Below are 19,938 nucleotides of genomic sequence, written 5' to 3'. Positions count from 1 at the left end.
GACAACATCACTTGAGGCAGCTGCTTTGTGGTCGTTATTTTTTAGGACTGAGATTCTGCACGCACCGAACCTTCAAATTCACACGTTTTTTTTCTCATTAATTCCAGCTGAGGAACCAAACCGCAGATGGTGCATACGGGCCCTGGGCTCCATGGCAACCCTGTAGTCATGATGATGGCGAAGGCACCAGTACGTGTCTTTGTCGATCGCGAGCATGCGATAGCCCGTCCCCTCGCTGTGGAGGTAAAAACTGTGAGGGTCCCACCATTGAGGTGTCCAACTGTTCAAGGCAAGTAAAAAGTTGTGCTTTTTTTTTGTGCCATCCTGCATCCAAGGTGCTGAAACTGAATTGTGTTTTTGCTAGAAGTGGCAGTTCTCTCATCATGCGAGATACACTGCAGGAACAGAGAGCACTTTAGCAAATTGCTCACTGTTTTTTCTTTCTTTTTTCTACAGGAATGGAGGATGGACACCCTGGTCGTCCTGGGGCCAGTGCAGCACAAGCTGTGAGATTGGGTTTGAAGTCCGCCAGCGATCCTGTAACAATCCTTCACCCAGGCATGGCGGCCGAGTGTGTGTGGGGCAGAGCAGAGAACAGAGGTAAAAAAAGAGAGTATTTTCTTTAAATAAAATAAACACAACTTGAAAAGTATCATAATTTTAGGTAATATAATTAAGGAGCCTCAAATTATATTTGCTTTTACATGAGCAAGATTCTTTTTTTTTTTTTATGGACCTGTGAGATCCACTTATAATGTTTTAGTCTTTAAACCAAAACAGTCATTATTTAGATTTCAAATTTCACCCTCTGAAAATGGTAAAAAAGGTAATTTTGCTCTTGTGGTCTGACATTATTTTCCCATTATTTGCTCTAAACCATATTCTGTTACTTTTTACATAAGTGTTCATAGGGACCAGGGACTGTTCAACTCTAAAAAGGACAAAAAGGAACTATAAAAACACAACAAAAATACTCCATATGACAATATTCCAAGTCTTCCAACATCATATGATAGTTCTGTGTTATGAACAGATTGAAATTTTCATTACAATAGAGGAACAAAGGCAAATTATCACAGAGCTAACAATGTTCATAATATTTACTGGACAACTAGATTAGGAAGCAAGCTGGAGAAGAGGTGAAATGCAGAGAATTATAAGACGATTTGTGTGTGTACTGTATGTGGTTCTGGTAAACCCTACGATACAGGGACAAGATGTCCCAACAAAAACGGAAATATCCAAAATCCTTGTCCTTGTGAGGGCATTTTTGGACCCCATGAGCACAACAGTTTATAAATCAGATTAATTTACGTGTCTTAAAATGCAGAATGTTTTCTGTGATGGGTAGGTTTTGCGGTAGGGGATAAAATATACAGTTTGTACCCTGAAAATAATTACGTCTATGGAATGTCTCCATTAAAAAATAAAAAATAAATGTGTGTGTGCGCGCGCGCGCGTGTGTTTGTGCATTAAGTTCACATTTGCTTTGCTGCAACTGTTAAATCAAATGTGATGCAGGTTAGATGTTAATAACATTAAATGTCATAGGTTCATCGCAATTATTCAGATTATATGAGCTAACATTCTTTAAGCTAGCATTTCTTTTGAGTTTTATCTACTCAGTGCAGACCAACTTAAACTCATGATATCAGTGAAGCATATTTTTCATGCTCACCAGATTCTGCAATGAGAAGGTGTCATGCCCTCAGCCCATCTTCTGGTCATCATGGTCACCCTGGTCCAAGTGCAGCTCAGAGTGTGGGGGAGGGGTGCATTCGCGCTCCAGGAACTGTGAGAATGGAAATAGCTGTCCAGGGTGTGCGCTGGTACGTACACCTGAAGTACACACACTTACACACACAAACTGTAGCCTTGAAGCCTCCTGCTTGACCATGATAACAAAAGCAGCTCTCCTCCCAGAAAGATATGTGCGATGCACTGTAAAAGTGGAACTTATTTGTGATTCAAGATAGACTGAGTGGCCCTGACAAATCTGCACAGAACACTGTTTCATTTTGAAAATATATGCAGTTCTAAAACTGTCATTTACTTTCAGCTGATCATCTACACAGCCTGCCTACGCCCCTTGTAGTTATTTACATTCCTCATCTTCAAAATGAAAATTAAATAAAACAAATTTTTATAATAATTATATAACTAAGTATATTCATTTTATATGTGTGCTATTTTTGTAGCCAAGACGTTAAGGGATGTGCCTATAAAAAATTAACTTACTTATATTCACTGGAGGGAAAGTGTCACAACTATATACTGTTTCCATTTGGATACATTTTTAAACAAAAAAACATTGTGATGTTAAAATTATGACTGTGGCATGCAGAGTAATTAATTGAAATCAAATGTCTTTTGAACAGGAAAAAATAAATTGCTTCCAGTTCAAACTAACCCTTTTAGTCAAGTAATCATACTAACTGAAGAACCATATAAAAATACCATTAAATGATTTTAGGACAATGGTTTCTTATTTTGTGTAAGAGTAAACAATAAATCAAGACAAATCAAAACAGCATTCAGTTTCCTAAAATGCTCTTTTGCTCTTACATTTTAAATCAGACAGATTTCTTCGCTCTCCAACTCTCTTTTAAGAGCTGCAATTAATTCAAATTTAATCGACTTAATTAGGACTCAAATTAACGTTCCTTGCAAAGAACTGTAACACCCCCTTGGGTGTCTAGGAGTCATTAAATTTTATTAACGGTTCACGGTGATGGCACAAGAATGGTGAGCTGTGGAGCTTCACATGCATCTTAGGAAGTGAGGTAATGTTTCTTGTGTATGAGGAATGAGCAACTGAATGATGTCATCAGTGTGTCAATCTTCTCCCCATTGCAGGAGTACCAAGCGTGTAATCTGGAGTCCTGTCCAGAGGTGCGTCGAAACACCCCTTGGACCCCTTGGGTGCCAGTGAACATAACCCAGGGAGGGGCACGGCAGGAGCAAAGAGTACGCTACATCTGCCGGGCCCAACTGGCTGACCCTCACGAGCTCCAACTGGGCAAGCGTAAGGTGGAGACACGCTTCTGCCCCAATGACGGGACAGTAACCTGTGAAACAGACTGTGAGTGTATAGATCCTTATTTCTCATGCACACCCACACCTAAATGAGCAGATATGACTTGAGTCAGCCGATACTGCTGACTCGATGACATATCAGGGTCACAGTTCAGTACTTGCCCACTTTGCGCATGTCGGCCGCCACATTGATTAACTGTAGCATCCTGTCTAAACTCAGAGGAGGTCAACCACTTGAGGTGCACAAGGAATGCATTAGAGACCAGAGTGTGTCAGAATTCACCTTGTGCAGGTTGCTGTGACCAGAATGTTTTGTCATAGATGCTGTAAAACACAGCATGACATTGTTTTTTTTTAGGTAACCTTGAATTACACAGGAAAAGGCCATTCCTTTAAATAATACAATACTTATAAAAGACTAAAGGGGCATTCACACACAAAAACGATAACTGTAGCGATAACTATATTTGCATCCACACCAATGGATGATAATGTTCTGTTTTTTATAAGCGCGCTGCAGTTATGTCATCTACCCAGTGGCGTAGCAAGTCAGTCCCGGGCCCATATGCAAAATAAAATGGTAGGGCCCCCCCTAACCCCGCCCCCCAAGTACGTTAAGATCAGTTTTGTGCAAGTTACTTCCAAACTGTAATGCATTATCTATTACTTGTTACTGTTATTTGAAAAGTAATTCATAACCTTACAATATTACTGTCTCAGAATTGTAATGCGTTACATTACTCCTGTGTTACTTTTGAGTTACTTTTTCACCAAAATAACTATTCAGAAGTAGAACTTAACGTTCTAAAAACGGCTGTAACGAAATGCGATATGAAACCGAAATCGCGATTGGTGACACTCAACATCCACGAACCTGCAGAATCGCGACACACCCCTTCCAACTCCCAGCGTTATCCTTACCGTCCAGATCCAATGCTACCACATCTTTAAATGAGGCTACTATTAATATTATTTGAGGTTAACATTATAAAATACGTAGACCTACACCACAAAACTAGTTGAGGATAAATTATTTAAAATTGGGGAATTCCAGCGTTATGGACATGACATTTATAGTCAAAACTTGAAATATAAATTCTCAGAAAAGCATTAATAGCCTTCCAATATATTGAAACATCTGTTTATCCATGCTACTCCCTTAAAGGAGTCCAGACATTAGAAAAATATCAGTTTTTAATATTTAAATATTTAATATTAGGAAATAGACACGCATTCATGCGTGACAAAAAATCTTTAACTTTTAGGAGGCAAAATATATTTTTTGTAATTCTGTGAATTATACTGCGAAAGGGTTGGCTCTCCACAGAACATAATTTTTTTTTTTTTTTTTTTTTCGTGTTCGCATTTATGAGGAAAAAACAATGTTACAGACGTCACGTGACAGTTCTCCGTTATACGGAAGCGAGCGCTCTGAACTGGCACTTAAAGACTGCTTTAAAACTTTCACAGACCTCAAACAGAAAAGCACAAAGCCTTTATTTAAAGTGAATTTCGTTTTGAATTAATTGTATCTTGATTTTAATCAATGTTTCATCAACCAATTGCCTGGATTTAATAAATAATAGTAAGTAAAAGCAGACAATTATAGATAATCACGAGGCGCCGGCGCGTGAACTGGAGCGCGTCTCATAAATATACCGAAACTCAGCGTATAAGCATAGCCTACTCCACAGACCTGAAACATATATCTATATTGAAATGTCAACTTGTAAACAGAGCAAATTCAAAACGAAACTAAACAGATTGCTCTCTGCTTATGAAAGGAAATGTGCATTTCTCTCTGGCTGGCGCATTCACTAGATCGTGAGTCAGCATCGTCAACTTCATCTTTATTAATAAACAATTAAAATGTATCCTCCTTGCTATATTTGACATATTCATAATAATTTTTTTTGCCGGTTCTTTGTGACAGCTTTTAGGTGCTTTAATTATCGGCTTTAATTATCGCCGCCGCTACCCTTAGGCTTAGCCTACATGTTACAATTGCATCACCACCGCATCAAAAACATGATTGCGTGATAAAAACATGAAAAATACCACCTAAACATAGCCTAACTGTTTAGATAGAAAACACAGAACGAATAGCCTAATGCGCATACGTCCATCTCGCGAATGTTGACTTCATGCCATATTCACCCATTAGCGCTTTTCCACTGGCCAGCGCGAGCACAGAGGCCGAAATAATGACTCACCGCTCCTGTAAAAATAAAACGCTATAGAAATATATCATGACACGCATACAAAAATATATTTATTGTGGCTACACTTTAAAAAAATAATAACCTGGTTTTAATTAAAAGTTCCCCATGGGCGGGCCCCCTATCGGCCCGGGCCCATTTGCACGTGCATACCCTGCATGCCCAGACGCTACGCCACTGCATCTACCACATTAAATGTGCATGCTCTTTAAAGTCAGGTGGATTCTGATTGCCGTTTATCAGCTTGAAAAATCGTTCTGTTTGTGATTCCAACTATATTTTCCTCTGCGTTGTTATCATTAAGCTATGGTGTGGACTTCGCTATTGTCATGGAATTAGTTATTTCACATTTATTTATATAGCATTTTATACAATACAGATTGTTTTAAAGCAACTTCATTGTAACAAATAGGAAAATAATGGGCAGTGATGCAAATTTCACAAATTCTGCTGTAAAGCAGCTCTAAAATGACAATAGTGTCATTACACTCAGATCAGTTAATTGTTAATTCAGCTCAATAGCTGTGTAAAGTTAATACATTATGAAACCGTTCAATTCAGTTATGGTTATATTGGCAAACTGGTAACATGCAATAAATGTTTACAGCTCTAGTTGAGGAGCTTCTCAGGACGCCTGGTGTACGACTGATAGGCTCTGGCTGGTCTTCGTGGGAGACGTGGTCAACTTGTACTCAGGAGTGTGCCAAAGGCTACCGCACTCGCAAACGCACCTGCACCAGTGCAGAAGGCAAAAGTGTTCCCACCGCCTGCCGGGGATCTTCAGTAGAATATCAGGACTGCAATCCACAGCCCTGTCCAGGTAACACACACACAGAAACTCTCTTGTAAGCACAAACTCATTTACATAGGTACACACATTAATAGACTCCCACATATGCTCATAATCAAGGTAGTTGCTCATCATGATGGGAAAGCCTCTGCTTCCATTAGAGTATGTGAAGCGTATGACTGATATCATTAGCTAATGGAAACCTGAAGCCCCATCGGGGCCTGCTGTGGTCAAATTAAGAGGTTTTACCATAATTACAAAAAGACGTGAACTCAAGGTTAAATCGAATACCCTTTTTTTGTTTTAGAAATCACACGATCATATTAACTTTCCAGTTAGCACCAGGACTTTATAGGTGAAGTGTGTAATGAAATGGCATCAAACTGAATGTCTAAAATTGCTAGATTTTTATATTTAATAAAGAAAATGTGAATGACAAAACCAAGTTGCTTATTTTCTGTAGGTGAACAGGGAGTTGCTTTTTGTTTTCTGTGTTTTTAAGCGTAATGCTACAGTATGCTATTGCTATTGACAGTTTGAGAATGCTTACAGACAGTTTAAGGATGCTAACAGGCTGTTTAATGGTTCTAACTGACAGTTTAAAGATTCCAACGGACAGTTCAAGGGTGCTAACAGACCGTTTAAAGGTGCTAACAGAGTTTGGGCATGCTAACGGACAGATGAGGCATTAAGGTGTTAACAGACAGTTAAGGGACTCTGACATACAGTTTAAGGATGGTAGCAGACAGTTTAGTGATGCTATCAGACCGTTTAGGGAGTCTAACAGTATAAGTGTGCTAACAGACAGTTTAAGGCTGTTAACAGTTTAATGGTGCTAACTGAGATTGCTAATGGATAATTTAGTGTGCTGCTAACAGACAGTTTAAGGGTGGTATGTTTTGGAAGTGCAGGGTGACCGATGGTTTATGTGTTTCTTTTGACATATTGGCAGATACTTGCCAATGCATTGTCCGCTCTAAACTCTCACTGAGTGTGACAAATGAACATCACCCACAGTATTTGCTATGCTGTTTTCTACTTAGGCAGGAGAGAAAATAAGATTGAAATAGTAAAGTGGAGGGGAAGGGGGTAGGGCACATGGATTCAAACACATCACTGACATCAGCCAACCATTTTAATCATCGTTTTGACCTCAGACGTGCACTCCAATCCGACGCCTGGCTTCTCTCTCAGTGTGCGAGGTTGCTGGACTCACTGTGATTGTGATCACTCTGCCTTCACACTCCAGTCATGCCCCAGTACACACATGCTAATCCACTGAAGTTAAACGATGCTTTCTAGTGCAGAGAGAAGGAGCCACCCCTAACCTTCTCCTCCATCAGTCTGATGAGACGTCGAGAGGATGGTGGCAGGGCCTGTTAAAGTGGGAGGACACTTCACAACAACAAAGCTTCTATCCTGGTCAGAGATGGAAAACCTAGTTTAAAGTGCTAGCTGTGATTTGGAACATGATAGCTGGTTTCTAGCTGGTAGACAATCTTGAACCAACAACAAACGAGTAGGTTATACCAGCTTAAGGTGGTAAAGCTGGTTTTTGGAACATGGTGACCAACCAGATTTCAGCCATCTGCTTAATCTGTAATTTTCAGCAAGACTAAAAAGAGAAAAGAAAGTGAACAGCTGGCATTCGCTGTAACAAGTCTCGAGTGTTCGGTGAGGAGCTTTGTGGGTCAAATAAAGCAGTTTGAAACAGACCCGTGCGACATTCTTTCCTGCACTCTGAATGTCTGGATCAACATCACATTCCATAACAGATGTTTGCTTGCCTTGTCCGCCTTGTGCAAGTTTCCAATCATTTTTGTATTGTTTTGTGTGTTTGCCTGTTTGATGCTGTTTTATCTTTATGTTCGGTACATCGTGTTTGCATCCTCCGCAACGTCTTTCTTGTTTGTGTTGCATTTGCGTCCGCTATCTGATGCTTGGATGATTGTGTCCCCCTGCTTGCCTGATTGTTTTGTGTTTGTCTTTGTATGTCGTATTTGTTTGTGCGTGTTTGGTCTGTGCAGTTAACGGCGCCTGGTCTTGCTGGTCGCCATGGTCACAGTGTTCAGTGCCCTGTGGAGGCGGGCACTATCAACGAACGCGCACATGCACCAGCCCCACCCCTGCCAATGGAGGGGACATCTGCATCGGCTTGCACACAGAGGAGGCCCTTTGCAACACACACACCTGTGATGGTAAGATCAGCTCCAATTCAAGACCATGAATGGGAAAAAACTATGCTTTAAGTGAAACGTGCTACAAAAAACCCCTCAATGTTCTCCAAATTGAGCTCTACCTCTGTCTGTAAGTAGAATATAGTTGCTTCTCAATGTGTCATCTGTCCATCAACAGCCATTATTACCACAAATCAGACACATGCAGTTTCAACCCTGCTGAAAAGTCAAGCATAGATTAGCATGGTTGACCAGCATTGTATTTGCCAGCAAATCTCTCAGGCTGATCGACCAGGGAAATTGTGCTGGTTGGATAGTTCACTCAAAAATGACAATTCTGTCATCATTTACTCAATCTCATGTCATGCCAAAACTATGACTTACTTTCTTCTCTGGAAATCAAAAGAAGATATTTTGAAAAGGGTCTCGGTGTTTTTGTCCATAGACTGAAATGTTTTGTGTTCCACAGAAGAAAGTCAGTGAGTATGTAAATTATGACAGAATTTAAATTCTTCAGATGAACTTTACCCTTTTAACTCTTTCCCTGCGATTGGCGGATATTTCCAGCAATCCATGTGTTCACTGTTATACGGTAGGGAGCACTATTACACATCTTCTGAAAGAGTACAGAATCTCAGAATCAAAACACAGGCGGAAAAAAGAAGCAGAAACAAGCGATAGAAATGTAAAATAACATGAACATTAAACAGAATATAATTCAAAACTGCCTAACGTTACCGAATAAATTGTCGGCCCAGGAAATGGTATAGGACTGTGCAAGCCTTTGGGGTGTTAATGGCAGCGATCTACCACATCTATGTTTTGCTCATCTTTCTAAATCCGATCTGGACATAGTCTTTAACAAAAGCGTGATTTTTCTTAGCTTTTTGTTCAAAATGTTGCTTTTTTTAATAAAAAGTAGCCACATTCAAGTGTTCACAAAAAAAGAATGCATGAAACTAGAATAAAAAAATTTTTTGTTGAAAAGCAGAAGCTCTATTCTTTTTTTTGGATATATTGCATGTTCAGATATTCATATAACAAAATATTCTGGGGGCCATAAAAGTTTTGTGAAAATTATCTAAAAAGCTTTTTTTTTTTAAAACGCTGGCAGGGAAAGAGTTAAGAAGCCTGGCGAGCACAGCAGCGTCCACAACACAACAAATGCTGGTCTTTTCAACAGGGTGGTTTATTTATGACCAACTGATCATCACTGCATTGAAGGCATGATTTCAGACCTTTCAATCATCAGAAACACACTCTTTAGATTCAGAGAGGGGCTTCTGGGTCCTCCAGGCTGCAGATGGTACCATATGTGAGCTGCATGCATATGGAAGTGTGCTGCGTGCAAGCAGACTCTGGCAGTGCAAAGCTCTGTTGTCACATTCTGATGCCATACAATAATCAGCTGTTCCTTTTAGACAAAACTTAAATTTATCAAGAATCTCAAATCCATGCTGTCAATGGCAGATCTTGAGTTGAATTAACAATCAAACAAAACAAGAGCCTTTAAAATATTCAGCTTTTATTCCAGTTCCTATTAAGAGCAAACTCAGAAGGTAGAACATTCCGTATCAGTCATTTATAAAATTCCATTTCAGTTAGGGTGCTGCCTAATAAATTCTATATGATATATTGTTTGCTTTTGGAAAATAAATGAAAGGCTACCTTTTATCATTTTGAACTGTGGATCTGTATTTTACGAAATGCCAGGATGTCCTCTGAGACTAGTTTGCTACTGATAATAAAGTCTTTTAGATTCAAACATTTGGCCCCAGTTGTCCCCCTTCATGAATGACACATTTTTTTAGGCTCTGAGAGAATTTTAAGACTGTGTATGGTCTAGACAAGCATCTTAAAAGCTGGAACATGAAAGGAATGTGTATATTTACAGATTGAATTTTCCCAGCAAACAAATACATTTGAAATCAAAGTAAAGTTCTTGGTACACTTGCTCTGAAAGTGTTGCCTCAGACTGTGATTATTTTTGCCTCCCCGTGTGACTCTGGTGGTGTTTGTTTCATGTGCGTGGGTGGGCCGCTCTGGTTAGATTGTCGCCTGAACTGTGAGGATGGCCAAAATTGGAGCGCTATATTTAAAGGGATAGTTTACCCACCATCATTTACTCACTGATATGTTGATTATTTTTGATGTTATGATGGATTTTCATTCTTCCTTGCACCTACAAAAGAAGAAATTGTAAATGTACTGATGTACTTTTCTATGGGGACTGAGCTTCAAAAAGCACCCAACAGTGTCATAAAAGTAGAATTTAAGTCATTGTTACTGATAATCTTCTCCACTGAGCTGTTAACCACTGCAACTTGGTCACTGAGTCAATGAGTTAAACTTAAGAACTGGATGATTTTAACCGACTCCTTGCAACAATTTCGGAATATGAATTTGAATATAGTGCAAGTCAAATGGACCACTTTTATTAAACTTATGAGTTTTGTTTATTTTGGTGCTTGACAGAAGAAAGTTATAGAGGTTTGGAATGAGCTGAGGGTGAGGAAATGATGACAGAATGTTCATTTTTGGGTGAACTGTTTCTTTAAACCCTGTGTTTGTGGCTGTGTCTATGTGCAGGTGGGTGGATGGCCTGGTCGGTGTGGTCTGAGTGTGATGACTCGGGCCTGCAGCTGCGCAGTCGAGTGTGCGGGGCTCAATCCACGCAGTGTGTGGGAAACAGCTCCCAGCACCGAGACTGCAATGAGATCCCAGGTGAGAGAGAGCTATATATACACTCTCACATATATTCACACGCTGTCCGACTATTCCATTATGAAACTAAGCTTTTTCCAATTGCGATGTTATTGCAATGTCTTATTAAATAAACATACACTTTAAAACCCTGTCAAACTCGCTGTTGTTTTTAATAGATTAGATGTAATATGTTTACTTGTGCTTATTCATTACTCTTGCTGGAGGAGTGGAAGTGTTCAAAGTGAAGAACTGAACGCACCCAGCCTGCAAGAACACGAGTTATCAGAGCGGAATACCAAGTGAATCAGGCACTCTAATTAATATTAATGTTATGCCACAAGGCAGACTCGCATCCAATTTCTCTTCAGTTTTGGGAAAAGGGTTCCAAATCCTGAGGTGTCTTAGACGATGATGAGATCAAGGAGAATTGTGCATCTCAATCCAAACATCTCCCTCCCACACCCATCTCTGCTGTTTGTGGAGATTTCAGATAGAGCTTGAAAAGCAAGACTCTGCCCGGTAATAGTGCACTTCAGACAGTATTGCAGCAGTGAAAAACACGTTTCATTTAAATGCACCTCATTACCTCAACCGAAATGAAATATTTACTCTAAACGAGTGTTTAAATCAAGTTTAGCTATGTATTTTACAAAATTGCTTGCAGTTGATTTTTACTGACATTCCTGTTTATTCTTGAATACTTGGGGTGTTTGAAAACTGGCCAAATGGCAGAACAGCAGTAATAATTTCATCACTTTTATGCGACCCGACTGACTGCGAGCCTTTGATGTGATTTCCTATACTTTATCACTGCGGCCCTGCTCATCCCTCAGGTATAAAACATGAGACTGTCTTCCTCACCACTCAGGTCTTCTGCTCTTTGAATCGCCTCACTTCCAGAAAGGTTGCTTTTGAATGAAGAGAGTGGAGTGATATAAGACAGGGAGTGATTGACATTTTGGCTGCAATTCAACAATTGGAGGAAAAAGAAGGAAGTGTGTAATAGGCCATTCACATTACTGTTTCTTGCCTCAGTCTGCTCCATTTTTAAATGGTTGGTTTATCATCAAATTGTTGATCGCAACTCAAAATTGTTGGTCATAAACAAAAATTTGGCAGCAGAAGAGACCAAAAAATGGACACTAAATGCATTAATAAAATAAACTGCAACTAACCATGCAATTGTGCATAGTTGTGATGCCAAAATATATAAGCTTATTAGCTTTGAAAAGGAGGAAGCAATTTCCATGTCTTTTAATGATGACATCAAGGCTGCACATCCATTTTATAAGGATAAAATGAATAATTGTACATATTGTCGGGCCTATGCAGTTCATGGTAATATTAAAAGATATCAATATTTGACACTTTTTCCTTGCGTTTATATGAAAAAAAGTCGTCACTTCATGTCTAAAGTAAAATTTACATGCATACATCTATGTGTTTGGCAGACACTTTTATCTAAAGCGTAAATTCATGCATTCCCTGGGAATTGAGCCCATGACATTGGCATTGCTAGCGCCATGCTCTACTGCTTGAGCTACAGGAATTTCGATTCTGAAGCAAAACTAGTTGACAGCTACTGCTCTAGATGGATGTCTATGACCGTTCCGATGCATCTCGAACCACGATCGTTGTGTTTTGAAGATGCTGTTTCAAGTTGAATTATATGCAACATCAGTTCAAGTTGCTCAGATAGAGCTCACGGCCATTGCTCATCCTGTGTGAAGAGTCCCTAACTATATATCTCCTTCTTTTCACAGCAATTCTCCCGGCATCTAGCTATGAGAAGGACCAGCAGTGTGGAGGTAAGTGCTTCGACAGATGTGTTTGTATTGTGTTCACCGCATGTTAGTATGCGCTTGTGCATGCACTCTCCTGAATGCTCAAAGACATGTAGCAGTGTGCTGCTTGTGTGTCATGTTTCACGTCAGCTCCTTTTCATCCAGAACTCAGGAAGAAATGGAATCGATAACCAGGTTTAAGTGAGTGAACTTCATTCACATTGCTGATCTTTTTTTTCATGTGTCGTGCTCCCAGGCAGAGATGTGCTGCCTTTCCAGTGCATGCACCAGATGAAAAATACATGAGGGGGCACAACGGTGCCTTTTAGGTTGCGAATCCAGGCCACATTGGGCAGTGGCTGCCTTCAGAGATCGCGCCGCAGTGCCAGTTTGGTGTTTCTCCAGGTGGCAGCACATATTACCCATCAATGTCCAGCAGTGGCATTCTCCTGAGTGATCGTTGTCCAATTAGATCAGTTCATGACGGGGGTTTGGCGTTCACTCTCCTCAATCACATTTCGCACTCATTATGGGTCAGACCGGCAGGATGCCTGGTCCATCACATCGACCGGCTAATCACAGCACTGTCCCTTGGTACTGCGTCATTCAGCCAGATGCTCTCAAGCACCTGCCCACCACTGTTTGATGGCTACAGACATGTTGTGTTAATGATGAGAGATGTAATGGTGCTGCATCACAAAGTTTCCACTGACAAGGATGACTATATTGTCTCATTATATAAAAAAAAAAGTATATTTAGTCAAAGGTCTGGATGAGAGTGACATCATATTACAGTTATTTGCAGACAAATGGTTACTGTAATATTGCCTTCTCTTGTTTTCCCAGGGTTCACTCTGCTTCACCTGATAGCTACGGGTGTGTCGTGCTTCCTGGGTGCCGGTCTGTTGTCCTTTCTGGTGTATGTGTACTGCCAGCGGTTCCACAAGCCCTCGCAGGAGTCTGCCGTCATCCACCCTACCACTCCCAACCACCTCAACTACAAGGGCAACACCACACCAAAGAATGAGAAATACACACCCATGGAGTTCAAGGTCAGTGCTGACACCCTGGTCACACTTTTCTTTTCGTTACACTGTTTTATGCCATGTTGTTGTTTTGTTATTTTGTTGTTGTGTATCATGTTGCTGCACTTAATCTTACCCATATTAGATGTACACCCCTGGGCAAAACAAAAACAAAAGGGCCAACCCCAAAATGGCTAACCGCTAAGCTTTTAATAGTCTTAACCACACATTTTTGGTCAGGAAATTAGCTCAATTTAAGCAAATGCACTACTTAAAAAGTAATTGCTGTCTCAGAAAAACATCAAATAGAGAAGGACGTTTTTGGCAGAATATGTGGAGTGATGAATCACAATGAAACAAATTGCATGGTGATGCTCCAGAGCGGTGTCTTCAAAAATCTGGACAGAAATATATAATAAATATAGAATAAATGAATGTCTACCACAGTGAAGCATGAAGGAGGAGGTGTCATTGTGTGGGGATCCTCTTTAGCTGCTGGTATTGGTTAGCTGCTTCACTGTGCCACAAATGAAAAGTTGTTATCTAAACAGGAATGATCAGATCTTATTTTTCAACAAGACAAATCCTGCCCAAATTGCAAAGACAACCAAGAACAAGTCCATCAGGCTCATGTTTTGGCCTGGTTAGAGTCCAGATTTTAACCCCATAGTGAATATTTGGTCTCACATTAAACTCAAACGAACTGGGAGACATTTTTCAACTACTCATGAACTGTTTAAAGCCATTAACATTGAGTGGAACAACACTGACCCCTTTTCCTGTAAAAAGCTGTCTGCAAGTTGGGAAAGGCTATTCCGTGCTAAGTTACTTTATCTACAGTATTATACAGTATTTCCTGACCAGTGATTGAGTTGTGATTAAAATGGTTAAGACCATTAAAAGACCACTAAATATTAAATCTTTGCCATTTTTTTGCCCAGGAGCAGTCCATGGCCCGTATCACAAGGAATTACCTCTGATTCTATTGAGTGATTGATAATTGAAGTGTAAATAGAAGGAATTACATTATGTGGGAATATTTTGCATGAAGCAGGGAGACGTTTTGATTTATCAGGGATGTGTGTTGATTTCATTAGCTATAACGCGGTCTAACATCCTTGCAAAGTCACATATTGCAGTTATCAGCGGCTATTTGCTAGTCATGCATATTTTTATTCACAATGTGCAAGACTTTCAGTAAGATGTGCAATGAATTATGGTGGCTTACAATGTAGTTGCTAAAAGTAGGATGGGGGGGGATTAGTACTTCTTGTCGGTATTGGCCTGATGTGTCCCAAATGCACTCTGCGGTCCATGAAAATAACTAATAGTTGTTGTTGTTGTTGTTGTTTTACTTAGACTTAGATCCGCCTGCGCCGTGCGGCGCATTGGGCGCTAAGCAATCTCCAGCGGGCTCGATCAGTCGCAACTGTTTCGGCTTCGTCCCATGGTAGGTCAACGGCGCATAAGTCTTCGATGAATGTACGCCGCCATGTTTTCTCGGGTGTCCTTGCTTCAGTTCTTCGGTCTGTATATTTCCTTTTTGCTGACATGGTTACGTTGTGAGACCGAAGACATCGTTGTTGGAAGATGTTTGGTGATGCTTGCCTACGATTTCCAGGTCTCACTCGTGTAGATGGCTGTGGGGATGACGATTAAATTTAGAAGTCGGATTTTTGTTCCTAGGACAATTGCATTGTACATCCAGATTGGCCATAGTTGCCGCATAACCGCCGTGGCCTTCCCAAATCGACTTGCGACATCTTGGTCTGAGTCGCCGTCTGCTGTCACAACACTGCCGAGATAAGTAAACTGATCAACTTCGTCCAGAGGCTGTTGGTCAATGTATACTGGAATATGTGCGCAGACGTAGCCTATAGAAAGGATCTTGCTCTTGGACGTGTTTATCCGGAGTCGGGCTTTTTCCGCTTCGCTTCCCATCGCAGCCGTCAGCTCGCAGAGTGATGGTTGAATAGATCCGAGGGATGCAATATCATCCTGCGAAATCTAAATCCGCAAGTCATCCTCTGTCTTCTCGCTGTAGGCCGTGGTCGCCATGAGTTTGAGTCTCTTATAATGTGCATTTGAAAAAGCAACACGCGTCAAACATGCATATTTGGCGTGTCTGCGTGAGAGCGCCGCACTGACAAGCTGAGCGTAAAATAATCGCAGCCTTCATTGCGATTTATTGTGCAGCCCTACCAAGGACGCATGAATTTGATCAAAATTGACAGTACAGATATTTATAATGTTACAAAAGATTTCCATTTCATGATGTTCTTATGAACTTTCTATTCATCAAAGAATCCTAGAAAACATGTTCAGTATCACGGTTTCCAGAAAAATATTAAGCAGCACAACTAGTTTCAACAGTGATAATAATACGAATTTTTTCTTTATTACCAAATCAGCATATTAGAATGATTTTTCAGGGATCATGTGACACATGAACATTAAGAATTCTCCTTTTGCCATTTTTGCCACAGTGATAATATTTCAAAATCTTTACTATATTTTTGATCAAATAATTTCAACCTGGCTGAGCATAAGAAACTTACTGATCCCAAACTCTTGCATGGTAGTGTATATATTCATATGGTATCAATCTGCAGCCTTTTATTGTATTTTCTGTTCCGAATTTTGGTGGATTTAAACTAAAATTGAGCTCAGAGTACTGCACTCCCATTGATACTGTAGCTAAATGCATAATCAAATTAAATAATATAATAATTAATGGACACTCAAAAAAGGCAGTGATATGTAGAACTTTGAGAATAACGGTCATAGTAGATCTGTGCAGATTCTGTGTGAGCCTGAAGATAAGTTTCTAATGTAGGCAGCATGGAATATATGGCCTGACAATTCCACATAAATCTCAGTGGATTTTGACAGATTGCATGTCCTGTTCATATTGTTATTTATTTTGGCTTCAGCTACTTAAAAGAGTGTTTAACAGCTCCGTTCTACACATTTAACCATATTTAAATCTATTTTGCAGATGTTGGTCAGTGTTTTGATAGCCAGAGAGAGCGTTTACACTTTTCATGGGAATGCGCCTACAAATTGCTTTTATGTAGTGTTTGCATATTAAGCTGAGTATTTTAACATCAAAACATGACATATTTCACCTTTATGTTTTCCCACAGATGAGCTAGCAGAAAAAGTTGTAAGCAGTCAAGAAACCAAACTCAGTCGGAGAGCATGCTCGTTTGTTTTGTCCAAAATGAGCATCACTAGATAACTGATAGTTTGGAGATTACCGCTGGTTTCCCTCTCCCCGCGGCCGCTTGTTTAGCCGTCTCTTCTGGCTCCTGGCACACACTCCGTCTTTATTAATGGGCTCCATTAGGCTGTTTAAGCAGCAGCCGCTCAGTGGACTCCCACAGCTGGTTGTGACTGATCGTCGAGCTCATCCAATTAGTTTGGCTCGGCTCGCTCTCCTTCCACCTCGTGTCCTTGCTGTGACACCTGTGCGAGCCTTTTGCCACTTTTTCCATCGATCTTCTGCATGACCAGTACTTGCTTGAAACTCATTACGAGACTTGGGCAATACGAGTGGATGGAGAAAGAAGCGCCTGCTGCAAAAGATCGTCACTCAGGCCTCTGTCTATGCGTTCCCAGGCCACGTCGGTGCACAGATGGCTGTGTGATATTAACCGTGTGACACGGACTCCCTCTGATTGATGGGTGTTTGAATAAGCATCCGTTGAGAGCCACGTTGTAAATCAGGATGAATATTCTGATTTTGCGCAGGGAGCTGTTTGTCGAAAGTCTGCAGAAGATACCACTGTCAGGAAGATGTCATTTGGTTTCGTAGTAGTAGACAAACATTCACTTGTTGTCACTCATTGAGTCTTGGATAAAACAGCAATTCCATCTATCTTGTTCAGACTAAAAATGGAGATCTCAGTCCATTTGTAGAGCTATTGTTTGCCAGGTTTTGAAAAGTATAATTGTTGCACAGCAGTTCTCGGCTACGGTGAGTCACTCAAATCAATCTTGTGTGTTTTATAGCTTCACTCCCCCAGTAACTGAGCTGCAGGTTTTTTGGAACTAGACAAATGATATTTCTCGAGAGCGTTACACTTCATACACACATGCTATTTTCATCCATGACCCATAAGTTCACCACTTTTGAATTGTACAGCTTATCTTCTATGGGCTCCATTAAGTGGTGCGATACATATTTAAAGGTGTAGTTTGTAATTTCTGCTCCACTGGTGACACCAAACCGAATTGCAAAAAAAAGAACCAGATTTCTCAATTTATTTTCTACTGTGTGTTCTGGATTTTGTGTCCTGAGTGGTTTTTAGCATGTTGCTGTCTGTTCTCTGTGTTGTTCAATAGCCCCCACTTGAAGGTCTATGGTATATTCTGGTCCATAGGTGTAGTTCATTGCAAGCCTACATGATCTACTGTTCAAACTCATGCCATTGGTTGAGCTAATTTTGCTTTTTTTTGGGCTGCTCAAACACAATAGTGGTGCAGATATTACAACCCCGTGTTTCATCTCAGAGATTGATTTGCCTCTCAGCTCATGTAACTATCCTTTATATATTTTTTTTCTCTACAGACTCTGAATAAGAACAATTTGTTGCCGGATGAGAGGACCAACTACTTCCCTACTCCACTTCAGCAGACAAATGTGTACACCACCACGTACTACCCCACAGCACTGGGCAAATATGACTACCGCCCAGACTCCTCACCCTCTCCCTGCAGAACCTATAACCACAGCTGAGACATGTGTGCCCATCTGTAGCTTTATCGCCATGGTGACAAGGCCGCTCACCTTCCTTTTCCCACCCAGACACTCTGCACCCAATGTGGTGCTTGTTCCAACATTCCAGCTGATTTTCCCCCCCAAACTCTCTCCCCTGAAGACTGTGTCTCCTAAGTCATGCCTTGTGGTGTCCAATGGGGGAAAAGTCCAGTGACTCAAACAGCACTTTTTAAAGATTGTGTAGCTACACTGACTTTGATAAACGGATGTCTTGATTGATCTCTGCAGAACTCCCGTTACTGGAAGGAGATTTTGCTGAAGCTGAAGGTGGGAAGATAAAATTGTGCTGGCATCCCGTACAACTCCAGCAATATTCATTACGGGAATGCAATCTGCCGCGCTGTGGCAGTTCTTTTTAAAACTACATAAGAGAAGAATAGCCGGACACCAGACAAAAGAGAGCAATCAATGGTGACATTATCAGGTTTGGTTAGAACGGTGGTATTGTTACCTTTGGATGCAAATGTAAGGACTTCCCACTGACTTCCGACCTTTGAGAGGCAAATCTCTAACAAAAGAGGACATCAATGCATCTCCTGGGTGGACTGTTCGGATATGAGTTCACAACCAAGCTGCAAGAAAAAGAACTGCTTAAAATAGGATGCTATTCAGAACCGAGTTATAGATTTTCAGCACGGTTAAAGCATAAGGACAGAAGAATGCCTTATTCTTCCCCTAAAAAAGTTGAAACACCCTTTTTACTTGCGAATGCATGGGAATTGAGGAATATTGCACCAACATGGAATATGCTTAGGTCTGAAGCAAACATGTTCTACTCTGTTACTGTAAGTCCCGGTGTTCATATTAAATATGACTGGGTTCAAACCGAGACGGACTATATTTTATTATGAAAAAATGTAGGAAATACTGATAGCTTGGCACTTGTTTTCTACGGTTATTTTAAAGAGGGAACTATTCAGCAGTTGTAGGATAGATGGACAATAGAGTTTATTTAAGAGACGAGTTCGAAAATTGATGGAGCTATACTGAACATTTCATATATTATTTTTTATTATTGTTTCCAGATGGTGTATTCCTAACCATCATCACATTCATCAGAGAAATAAGCGAAGGCGTACATCGGTATATGAGCATCACATATTCATAAAATTGGCCTGAGTCAACTCTCACAGAAATGATCAATGGATCACTGTTTTTGTCACATCAAACAATATCTGAAAATATAATCTGTGTGCAGCACTATGTGCCCAACTCAGATCTTGTTTTGCTCATGTGTTGACATGCTTCCCAGCGGCATCACGCCCACATTCCAGATGCAACTCTTCAGTTATCGATAAAAGTGTTTCAGGAATGGCAACTCTCACCAGGATGTAGTATTTATGGTATGCTTGGTTTCTAAAGGGCATTGAAAACTAAACTAAGCTATTTTATCAAGCTCATTTAATGAATGCTAAGCC

At 40.4% G+C, this 19,938-nt stretch overlaps 1 protein-coding gene across 7 annotated transcripts in view; it reads left to right on the top strand.

Moving 5' to 3' along the window:
• The window catches only part of sema5ba (sema domain, seven thrombospondin repeats (type 1 and type 1-like), transmembrane domain (TM) and short cytoplasmic domain, (semaphorin) 5Ba), a 158,505-nt gene extending 138,903 nt beyond the window's left edge, over nt 1–19,602 (top strand). For 4 of the 7 annotated variants that reach the window (XM_056263159.1, XM_056263160.1, XM_056263161.1 and 1 more), the window contains 10 exons: nt 108–289; nt 457–600; nt 1,682–1,829; nt 2,857–3,082; nt 5,863–6,075; nt 8,073–8,243; nt 10,812–10,946; nt 12,692–12,736; nt 13,559–13,764; nt 18,311–19,602. In XM_056263159.1, the coding sequence (XP_056119134.1) occupies nt 108–289; nt 457–600; nt 1,682–1,829; nt 2,857–3,082; nt 5,863–6,075; nt 8,073–8,243; nt 10,812–10,946; nt 12,692–12,736; nt 13,559–13,764; nt 18,311–18,478 (1,638 nt within the window). In that variant the 3' untranslated portion in view covers nt 18,479–19,602. Of the gene's footprint in view, nt 1–107; nt 290–456; nt 601–1,681; nt 1,830–2,856; nt 3,083–5,862; nt 6,076–8,072; nt 8,244–10,811; nt 10,947–12,691; nt 12,737–12,877; nt 12,914–13,558; nt 13,765–15,096; nt 15,188–18,310 lie in introns of those variants that run through there. The other 3 variants (XR_008808199.1, XM_056263163.1, XM_056263164.1) reach the window with 3 other exon arrangements.
• Nucleotides 19,603–19,938: the final 336 nt, after the last annotated feature.

This window comes from Rhinichthys klamathensis, unplaced genomic scaffold (genome assembly GCF_029890125.1).
Source record: "Rhinichthys klamathensis goyatoka isolate OS25496 unplaced genomic scaffold, OSU_Roscu_1.1 h1tg000201l_1, whole genome shotgun sequence".
NCBI lineage: Eukaryota > Metazoa > Chordata > Actinopteri > Cypriniformes > Leuciscidae > Rhinichthys > Rhinichthys klamathensis.
Note: the sequence above shows the minus strand (reverse complement) of the source record. Positions and strands in the feature narration are given on the sequence as shown.